We start from the raw sequence: 11832 nt of genomic DNA, 5'->3' as shown, positions 1-11832 counted from the left end.
TTAAATTTCAATATTTCCACAAATGGCTGTTAAGAACAGGCTTTCTACATATTTTCATCATTCATTTGGTGGTAATGATTGAATAAAAATGCATCAAGATAGTGTTTTGATAATTCACATAATGCCTTTTTGTCACAACTTCCAATGATTCAAACTTGTGGAGAATTTTTAACATCATTTTTCTTCATGAAAATAAATGACAATTTTTGGAGTGAAACTATCCAAGTATTAGAATTTTTATATATTTAGGGGACAAGGTGAGAAACCATAACTTTGAAATCTTTTGATTAGTTGAGATTGAAAAGCCTTACTCAGTTTTGTGTTAAGAAAAATAAATAAAAAAGTTCTGAAAGGAAAAAAAATGAAGTGCAATGTATTGTTTTTCCACAAGGCATGAATAGTGTTGTTATCTAGAATTTCCATTTGGCTCATCTCAAGATGTGGTTCTTAGAAAAATAAAATTAAAAGTTGTGTCAACTTACAATTAGCACAAATAAGATAAGAAATAATACTTCTTGTAATTGTTTAGAGTGAAGATATGAATTATAATATTTAGAGTTATAATAACAAATTGATTTGTTTTATGTCGTAGCCTCCTCTCAGTTTTAATATGTCCAAAAATCAAGACTTCTGTAAATGAATTTTTCTTAACCATACCAATTACCGTGGTAAATCCTTTAAACTGTGTCCTTCCGAAGTGAGTTTAAGATGTGAAAACTCCCCTATAGTTGAATTCCACATAAATGATACCTGGTCAATATCAAAGACCAATGGCGTACAGCGCAAAGAGAGCCTGAGAAAGGGAGTCAGTGAGTGGTCACAGCGAGGGGACGAGAGGGAGAGGGAGACAATGGCAGGATCGACAATGCCGTCGTATGATGCCCAGCAGCAATGTCAAGAGCAGCAGCGGTGGGTGTGAGGGAGGTGAGACTACATCGTCAAAACGCCATGTAGAGGACGCTGGTACTAATCAATCAGCTCACAGAGGTGCAGTACAGGCACGGCCCCCCTCCGCCTTGAATGCTACTCTAGCAGCTCCCCGAGTACCACCGTCCTCCACCGGCGCACAACTCCTCTCCTGCGTGTGGACGCAGCACTTCGCTCTCACGTATGAGTCCGCCGGCCCACTGGTGTTCAATGCTTTCTGAGCCTTCAGCGTTCAGTCGCATTGATGGCGCCCAGCCCCCTGTCAGATCTCGGTTGCCGTCTACACCCACCTCCGTCTGTTCCCTTCAGCTCGACTTCCTACCCCTGCTAAACGCTTCATCTGTTGGTCCCTTGCATTCAACGCTATATTCTGCATTGCACCTCGAGAATGATGCCCCTGCCGTCTTTGGATTTCGGCAGGTTTGAGTACCTCTTTCTGCGTAACAACACTTTGGTCTCAACTGGTCGCCCCGGAGTTCGATAGTTAGCAGGGTGACAATACTAACCACGACAAGAGAGTGCAAGTGGTTAAGTCCACCGTTAGTAGTTGAGTGGCATTTCGTTGAACGTAAACTCTACATTTCCAATTCTGTCTGCAGCTGATCATAGGTACAACTTTCCACTATTCTTTTTTGCATATCCTCCAAATCCTGCAACTTCCCAAAGTTTTAAATTCCTACTAGCGTGAAGCAGGAATAGTATCAGCTTGCAATTACAGGAAGCTACACAATCGTCGTCCTCAGGGAATTGTTATCGTGGAATGCTACTGCGGTACATCAAACAGTTGGTCCAGGCCAGTAGAGGTCGGCAAAGACGTTGGATGCATGGTACTCTTTACGAGATTCTCATCTTACCGTCAATTTCAGGTGGCTTGGAAATGACAAACTTTGCCTGCTATCAGTTGACAATCAAACACTAAGCTCCAGGACTTTGTTGACGACCTGTTCATCAGCAGAGTTTTTTATATTTAGAGTCGAGTGAAGTTGATTCGTTTAGCACGCATGGTTTGTGTTGTAATTGCAAATAATCTTGGTATACAGAAAGGCAGTGAAATCAGTGCCTCGGATGTTATATCTGCACACCTATTAGCGTCTAGCTCGGAAGGCATTTGATGAACTTGCAGCACTAGCAAAAACCTGGTTCATTGCCTCATTAAGTTCGTGATTTGTTACGCATGCCGTGAGAACTGCATGATCAATTGGTAACTAAATTGGTGACCCCCCTATCAATACACCAGTTAACGTAGAACACAAGTTTTTTCTTGAAAACTTCATCCACAGAGTTCTATTAGGGCGAAGTAAGTTGTCCTGCGCCTTCCCACTTGCCTGCATTCCTGCCTGGTTTCTAAATGTAATTCTCCACGTCAGTACAAACTATTCTACGCCTTATCTCGCGTATGCTCAGCTATGGGCTGAGCTTCTTCGTCCAGTAGTTTGTCTCCACCCTGTAACCAATTTTATGCAGTCGGGAATTCTCGTAGATGATTTTGATTTCAAATATCGATTCCTAAAATGGTTCAATGATATACTTGACTTGCTGGTGGGATTTCATCGTACTATTTTCTGTGACATAGGAATGCTCCATCTTCACATGAAGTGCGGTAATCAATAATTTGCATTTCAGCGTCTGAAAGCAGGTCATAAGGAATTTCTTAATTGGTTGAACATGTGATTAAAAATCAGAGGGAGCTGGATCCACTTAAAAGCAGTTTCAGAGAAGAAAATGCTGGAGCAGCAGGTGAAGATGAGAGATGAAAAAGTGATTGTGTGGTGCATAGCCATATTGCTGTTGCAAGGTTTTCATGTCCGAGCAAGCGCTCAAGTGACCAACTTGCCGCTGCCCAGCACAGGGTTTTGCGAGTCATTTGTGAGCCCCATCAGCTATAACTGTACCGAGATGATGGTAAGAACATATTTGAATTCATGGTAATCACATGTGCAGTGATATAAACCATGTAAAGAAATTACCCACATCGTGTGTCTCGCATTGTATTGAAGAAGGAAACTTGTCTTGTTGTCACTTCCAGGTCCAAACCCATGATGGATTTCTCCTTGCAATCCAAAGAATCACCACATCGAATCCTCTCACCGTAAGAAAAGGTCCTGCCTTCTTATACCACGGCATCATGGAGGTACCACTCTTAACTCAATGAACAAGTTTATTGCATTCAAGTTCTTTATTCCTACCAAGCGAATTTTACTTGGAAGACGTATGATATCATAGTATGGAATAATCATGTGCTGAGAAAAAAATTCAAAGGTTGAATTGAAATTCTTTGTATTTAAATACCACGATTGAATTTCTGGAGATTTTCTTTTTCTTTTTATTTTTCTTCTACTTCTTCATCTAGGGAGGAGAAACGTGGGCCTTGAATGCAAACGATGATTCATTGGCATTCATGATGGCAAATTCTGGATATGAAGTCTGGATTGGAAACACTCGGTCTTCAAATTATACTTTTGGTCATCTCAAGTTCACTAGGAAGGAAAAGGTTTGTCTTTAAACCCTTCTAAAACACACATTACTTTACTTATTTATAGTATTAAATAAGAAAATAAATAAATTTATTTAACTTTAATGTTGATTTTACAGGAATTTTGGAACTGGTCATGGGATGATCTTGTGAAATCAGATTTGCCTTCAATGTTGCAATATGTTAACAATTACTCAAAACAACCAGTCTATTATGTTGGCTACTCACAAGTAAGTTTTACTTTGCAGTACATGAACAATCTCTGTGACGTAACTTTTGTTATTGGTTTCAAACGTTTTTGTTGTTGATGTTTTCAACTCTGTAGAATTATTTCCTGATGGAAATTCAATAAGGTCGGATCAGTTGTGTTCAGATTTGTGCAGATATTTTCTATAATTGTGATAATGTTCTTTTTTGAAGTTGATACATACAGTGTTGTATTTTAACAGGGAACAATGACTGCTCTTGCAAGCCTTTCAGAAGGGTCAATTACAGCTCTCATCTCAAAAGCTGCTCTGTTGAGTCCAATTGGTTCTTTAAAATATATCACCTCTCCTTTTGCATCTGCTGCCTCATACCTATTTGTGGATGAGGCAAGTCATATTCTTTCACATTCTTGTTCAGTGTGTTAATTTTTCTTGGAAAGTAATATAGTTATTTTGTGATTGAGTGCCTATGTGCACAACTAACTAAAAAACAAATTAGCTCTTCTTTTAAGTGTAATATTCCAAATGAACTTGCAGATCCTATTGCTTTCAGGTGTAGCTGAATTCAGTGCAAACAGGTAAATTATGCATGATACTGTATTCGAAAAGTTCTTTAGAGTTTATGTATTTTTTTTCTACGTAGTATTGAATTTATACATTTTCTTCAACTTCTAGAACATGATATGTAAATTCATGTTGAAACCATGAGTAAGTAAAGTGATGAAGATAATTATGCAATGCGTGCTTCAAATAGAATTTTAACAACACTTGGATGTCATTCCAACATTACAGTGATGTTGGGAAAAGGTTTCTGGACATTACATGTGCATCTTCCCAAGTTGATTGCAGGCATGAGCTGATTAGTCAAATCACAGGTGAGTCAACAACAGTAACACTGAACAAGTTAATTTTTTTGTATTGTATCTTGTTGAATATGAGGTTCATTACAGTCAAAGTTTTTTTAGTCATTTATGCAACGGAGGTGTGAGTAATGAAGTTTTGATTTTGCAGGTACTAATTGTTGCTTCAACACATCACAAATATCTGTTTACAACAAATATTCAATGCAATCTACTTCAATGCGAAATTTGGCACAAATGGCTCAAAGTAAGTGGGATCAGGTTCATATTTATTGGATTGGAGTTTGATGAAATGTAAGAGCTGATGTGTTGAGAAGTAGACAACTGGGTTGTGTTGGAGACTGGGCAGAGAGCAGATGCAGGCAAGTAGGCAGATATGTGGCTTGAAGTCCAGAAGATGAGGAGGCCAGCAGCAGGTTTTAGTAAAGTGGGGTGGGGATGTGCAGTGGTGCGGTCAGGGAGATTCAGTATGTATGACCATGGCTTTTGGAACAATGTGAAGAAGTATTCATCTCTGTTCCCACCAGAGTACGACGTGTCCGTCATTCCAGCCACTCTCCCCATTCTCCTGGCACATGGTGGCAATGATGCCCTTGCGGACCCCAATGACGTGGCAGCTTTGATTAGCAAATTGGCAGGATCTCCCCAAGTTCTTTACCTCCCAAAGTATGCCCATGCAGACTTTGTCATGGGCACCAACGCTAGTCAGGACGTTTACACTCCTATCCTTGAATTCTTTCAGGCATAGACTATACATAACTGTACATATACTTATTATATATACATATATCACTTCCCATTCCAGTAGTAATGTCCAATGTTTTGATTGAATGCTTTATTTCTGTGATGATTTTGTGTATTATAGAATGTTAAGAACCATTTTGATGTCCATGCATGTTGTGTTTTTGAGTTGCACATGAATATCATCTTATTAGATTTAAGTGACCTTACATGTTTTTTCTCCAACTCTTAAGTCTAGAAAAGTCCAAGATGACTGAGGTGGTTTCTTAGAATCAATCTGTCAAACCTTTCATTGCAAAGAACATAATTTTTCCTCAATATTATTCTTATTCAAACTTTTAGGATCAATTGAAATTTTTCTTGTTTGCAAAAAGAATGAGTAGCTTTCATAGTGATTTTTATAGCTATTTCGCAATATTTTTTTCCAGCTTCTACACATAGTCAATAAAACCCCTTAGAAATTTTCATTCTTAGTATATATAATTGCATTAATTTTATCTAAGCAGATTCATTCTCAACTAGCTTTTTGCAATCATTGAGCTTCTTTCAGTTCTCAATTATATATATTTTTCTATATAATATGTTAAATCTAACTTGAGCTCCATGTGAATTTAATAACATGTTTTCGAAAATTAATCCTGCTGTACATTATATTTTGGTTCTGTGATTATTTATTTATTTATTTAAAGAGAAATTGAATATTTTAAAAAAATACTTGCGAAACGAAGTAAATCATTTGCCTTTGGATTTTGTGAAATAGGATGTGTAGATCCTAATATTGTTGCTCCTATAGTTATCTTTACAGTACCTCATGTACCTTGGAACTTAAGGCCAATTCCCGTGCCGAGGACAGATTTACCTAAATTGATGGAATTATTGAAAGAAAAGATGCAAATGAAAATTTTGGAGCCTTCTTTTGCTCTATATTCTAGTCGTTGGTTTACGGTGCCTAAAAAAAATGGATTGTTACATTTCATTCAAGATATTCAGCCAATGAATGTAATAACTATAAAAAATACAAGTATAAGACCTTAAGTAGATGAGTTTGCAGAAGCATTTGGGAGAAGGGTAATTTTTTCAATGGGTGATTTATATTTGGATTATGATCAATTTCAACTTGCACATGGGAGTAGAGATCTAAAAACAATGAAAATGCCACTTGGATTATTTAAAATGTGTACTCTCTCACAAGGTACTATTAACTCAGTTGCACATATGATGAATGGGATGAACAAGGTACTAAGAGACTTCATTCCTAAAAAAACTATGTCTTTTTTAGATGATGTTCCTATCAAAGGATGTAAAGAAGGAGAAAAAGATGAAACTTTAGATGAGAGGAGGTGTTGCAAATATGTTGTTGTTCATATACAAGATTGTAAAAAGATTTTAATTCGACTTGAAGAAATTCATCTTACACTTTCAGGAGAAAAATCTACATTTAGAGTGCAAGAAGCTCTTATTGATAGACATTTGTGTATGTTTTATGAGAGAAATCCAGATCCAAGCAAAATTGATGCAATTGGAAGGATGAAGGATTCATGTGACTCTTTAACAAAAGTACGCAAGTTTTTAGGAGCTTGTGTATTTTATCGTATATGGATTTTTCATTATGCTCATGTAGCGGATCCATTGTATGAATTATTACATAAGGGTTATTAATTTAAATGAGAAAGAAAGCATACTGAAGCAATGCAGAAGCTAAAGGTGTTATTGATGACACCTCCAATTTTAAGAAAAATTGATTATGAATGTAATAGACAAGTAATTCTTATTATGGATACTAATCCTATTACTATTGGATGGATTGTGGGTCAAGATGATTCAAGTCAAAAAAGATTTGCAGTTTGATTTAGAACTAAAGTTTTAAGTACTCATCAACATGCATACTTGCATGTCAAAAGAGAACTTTGGAGAGTTGTTTTGGATATGAAAGCTGAAAGGGATTATTTGATTGATGCAGCAGTAGTAATTGAAACAGATTGCTTGCCATTACTTAGAATGATTACTAATTATTCAACGTTAGATATTACAATATTACGATGGATTGCTTATATTAAGTCATTAAATCTGGAATTTAAACATGTTGATGGAAAGACAATTTAGTAGCAGACATGCAATCTCGAGCAAGATATCAAAGAGAAGAAAAAATGGTTGATGATGTTGGATCAAAATTCTATTCAATATCAAATCTTAACAAAGAAGACAAGCTATTTCTTCAAGAATTTTATGAAGGAGAATTATTGAATATTGGTCATTACTTGAATACCTTGACTAAGCAAAAAAATTGGTCTACAGAAAAATTTAAACAAATAAGAAAAAAAAAACATATGGATTTTTGCTTCAAGAAGGATTCTTATAGAAGAGACCATAGAAAGGAATTGAAAAGCCACAAAGAGTGATAGGCAATAAGGAAGAGAAACAAAAATTATTAAAAGAGTTTCATAATAGTTTATGGACAGGACATAGAAGAATTTGGACTACTTTTTTTAAACTTAAGGAACAATATTGGTAGAAAAATATGTATCGAGATGTGCTCTTATTTGTAGAGTTATGTGAAATTTATCAAGAATATTCTAATATACGGCATCGAGATGGTCTTCATCCTATATATCCTCTAGCTATTCATTTTAAATGGATTTTTGATTTGGTTATTATGCCAATCAGGTTAAAGCAAATGAGATATTTGGTCTTAGCTTGTGAAGATTTATCAAATCAAGTAGAAAGAAGAGCATTGAGAACAAAAACTATAGAAGGAATTTGTAGATTTTTGCTTGAAGATGTTATTTGTCACTATGGATGTGTAGGAAAAATCTTTGCAAATTGTGGAGAATTAAATACACAAGAAGCTCGTGAATTCTTTGAAAGATGTGGAATCAAACTATCACTGACTATTGCTTATAATCCTGAAGGAAATACAAAAAGTGAACGTAGTCACCCATCGATTGTGAAAGCATTAGTTAAAGCTTGTAATGGGAAGGTTAGAGAATGGCCACGACTTTTCTCATTTGCATTGTAGATTGATCGAACAATTCATAGCTCAGGAACGGGATATATGCCTATTGAGCTTATGACAGGTCAAAAACTAATTAAACCAATTGAAGAAAAGTATCTACTTGGAGTATGCTACCATGAGAAGATAGATTGACAAGAGAAAAACTTCTAGCTATTCGAATTCAACAATTAGAGCAAAGATCGGAAGATCTGCAATTAGCATTAGAAAGATTAAAAAGATCAAGGTTACAAAATAAGGCACGATTTGATAAGCAACATTGATTTAAGCCTAAAGCAATTGAAGAAGGTGATTGGATTTTGGTCTATGAAAGTAGTTTGGACAATCAACATAGTGCTATAAAGAAGTTTTCTAAATGATGGTTTGGACCGTATGTAGTAATAATTATTTATGATAATATAACTTACTCATTGTAGGAGTTAGATGGAACAAGGATAAAAATACCAATTGCAGGGAAGTGAATAAAAATATTTAAACAAATCCATACAAAAATAAATATAGAAGACCTTGGTGAAGATATAGATATTCTTCAACAGGAAGATGAAATTGAGTTGGATAGCAAAAATGAGGAAGAGGATTTGGATGAAGATTTGGAGAACGTATTATGAATCAAACAACAACTGGATTATTTGGTGCATACCAGAGGGTGCATAGGTTGAGAAGGAGTAGATGTTGTGTTATAACATGACTATATGATGAAAATATAAATGAAAAAGATATTATTAATATTTAGTCATCTTGAATGTTAGAAACAATGGCCAATTTAAGTGCCAATATTCAGAGTCAATTAATGTCATCCAACTAACATCATCGAATTAAGTACCCTCCGTACCAACGAGACAACCATGATCATTTTCCAACCCTACATGGAACAAGCCTAGTAAGTATATATCGGTGGAGACACCCAATATGCATGTTGGAGGTGCAAGAAGACTACTTTGTCATTTTCATTGCAAACAGGTTGGTCATTGTTCCAGTGAATGTTCCAATCTCAAAGTTAGTGATATTTACATGCCAATGTCTAGGAATTGCAAGCAGTCGGGGCATACTTATCAGCAATGTAATGCTCCGTCTAATTTCAATAAATAAGATCAGCAGATCCAAAGCCAAGAAAAAATTGAGGAGAGAAATTAAGGACCTCAAGATTCTCCAGTAAACGGGTGGAATGTATCCAAGCCGTTCTTACTAAGAGTCAAAAAAAGAGAAAAAAACCAATTCAACAAATTGAGTAAGCTTGATGTGAAGGGCCAATTTGATCCAATTACGGGACATCCAATCTAGGTTCTATTATAAGCCTCTTATCCAGTTTAGAACCAGACTCAGTTACGCAACCCAATGAGGTCTCGATTACAAAGGCTTTGGTTCTATCTCAAGTTTTTCTGTTTTTTATGCCATTTTGGGGGAAACGTCTTTTTTGGTATAAGATCCTCTTAGAGACAGGAATTTCAGGGAAGCACCGTTGGTTGTTCCAATTCAAAGTCCAGAGTAGGAAAAAATAGGACCACACGGAGTTAAACTGAAGGAAATAAAAGAGAGATTTTTAGAGGGATTGTAATATGGGGGTCAGAGAGCGAGTTTCAAGTTCCTTCGGAAAGATATAAGATTAGATTTTTTCATAGGGTTTGGAAGGGGACTTTTGCAATCATTGCTGAAAGTTAGTGTTTGTATTGGTGATTTGGGTTTATTTTGCAATAAAGTTAAGGTTGGTACTCTTGACTGTTTTGTGAAATTGGAGAAACTTCTGCAATTGAAATTTAGAGGTGTCTAGAAGTTTGAGTATGTGGAATGCATATAAAAGTTGTGTTAATCTGATGGAACAAATAGAGGATATTTGACCATTAGTATAAAGAAGTATCAGAAGTTAGTAGATTGAGGTTGTTTAAGGTTTTTGTAATATCTGGAGATCTACCAGCTGGAATAAGGTGACTTTTGGCATGGTAAGTTAAGGGCTTATAAGCAGCGGTCAAGATACAATAGTGTGGATTTATGACGTTTTCTAACAATTTGTAAATTAGATTGGATTGAAACTTCTTGAATATTTAAAAGGCTTGCAAAGACACTAGTGGTTGAAGTTTACAACAATCGGACAATCAGATTGAGAAGTACAGCTTGTCAAAGCTTGCTATCTAAGATTAAGATTTAAAAAATAAAAATAAAAATAAAAATAATAATAAAAAAATAAAAAATAAAATAAAATAAATAAAATAAAAAATAAAATAAAACTAACAAATAACAAAAGATTTTGTGCTTATAATATCTTAAAGTTATTAAAAATAGTGTTTCTAAGGAATTTATATTGAGATTAAGCTTTTACATTGAAATCCGAAATAGTTTGTATTTTGATGGTTGAAACCCACTAGCCTTCCTGGATACTTGTAAAATATTTTTTTATCTTCCACAACCAAATGCTTAGTGCGTTTTCAAGCAAGATAGCACATAATATAATACTGTTCATCTCCTACTTATTCTCTTTGTGGTTTATATATATATATTCAATTACTGATCTCTAGTTTACTTATTGTATTGAGTTTCTCAATTCATTACACAAAATTAAATATTTTAGCTTACGACTCTCACAGTCTAGCTCTTGGCTTATGACTTTCACAATCTGGCACTCCAGACTGACTTCTTAATATTTCAAATCTATCCATTACTCATCAATAACAAAGAAACAAAAAGAGGTAGCACCAAGCTTGCTTCGGCTTAGGACTATCACAGTTTGACTCTTGGCTTATGACTATCACAGTCTGGCTCTGATCTCTCTTTCCTTAACCTCTTTATTCTACCAAAAAGATAATCCGTTGGCTAGCGGATTCCAAAGGTTATGACCTTTTGAATTCTTAACCATTTATTCTACTAACAACCTAATATTACGAACTAAACTGCCTAACCATCAATCTAATTCTTAAGATTATTAATAACCAACCACTAACTTATCACAAAGTTTATTTGCCTATTCTACACTCACACTAATAAAAATTTTGAGTCAAAAATTCATCCAGAAACTTAAGATATTGTTCTAACCATTACTATCAACAAAATGACTCACTTACTGCCTTTGAATTTCACGTGCTATCTTCAAAGCCCTATAACTCCTTCATTTAGGCTTGAAATTTATCAAATAGTATATGTAAAATATAGCCAAGAAAGTGTTCTCTCTAATTCTTATTGCCGATATTTCATTGCTTTCTATAAACATGTGTTATGCTTCAAAGAGTGACAGTAGGTACAAATTTGATACCTTAACTTTGAATACCTATATCTTCTTCATAAAAACTCGAAATTACACAAACTCTTTATGAAAATTATATCCAAAACCCTGAACTTGCTGGCTTTAGCCTCCAAAGCTCAAATGAATTTGAAAGAGAAACCCTAATCCGTAATAAGGCCTCGCACAGTCTCTTTGAAGCCCATTGGATATGGCCTTCGACCAATAGGAATGAAGATCTCCATTCTTTGCCTTCATCCAACCATGCCTTGCTTTCATCCCTCCCAATAAGCCTCCTAATAGTTTAGACTTTCATCTTTAGACTCCAACCTTCCCTTAAGTTTTATATTAAATATCTAAATCTTACATAATATAAACACTATAATCAAAATACATAAATTTCCAAA

General features: G+C 35.2%; 1 protein-coding gene across 1 annotated transcript; it reads left to right on the top strand.

Annotated features, from left to right (window-relative positions):
* The first annotated feature begins 1034 nt into the window (after positions 1–1034).
* On the top strand, positions 1035–5273 carry LOC149986589 (triacylglycerol lipase 1-like). Its single transcript, XM_090246684.1, has 10 exons — positions 1035–1199; positions 2610–2829; positions 2954–3058; positions 3278–3418; positions 3520–3630; positions 3850–3993; positions 4144–4184; positions 4399–4481; positions 4618–4713; positions 4913–5273. The coding sequence occupies exons 1-10, from the start codon at positions 1111–1113 to the stop codon at positions 5212–5214; spliced, it is 1332 nt and encodes a 443-aa protein (XP_090102810.1). The 5' UTR covers positions 1035–1110; the 3' UTR covers positions 5215–5273.
* Positions 5274–11832: the final 6559 nt, after the last annotated feature.

Source organism: Physcomitrium patens, chromosome 23 (assembly GCF_059467195.1).
Source record: "Physcomitrium patens ecotype Gransden chromosome 23, ASM5946719v1, whole genome shotgun sequence".
NCBI classification, from domain to species: domain Eukaryota; kingdom Viridiplantae; phylum Streptophyta; class Bryopsida; order Funariales; family Funariaceae; genus Physcomitrium; species Physcomitrium patens.
Note: the sequence above shows the minus strand (reverse complement) of the source record. Positions and strands in the feature narration are given on the sequence as shown.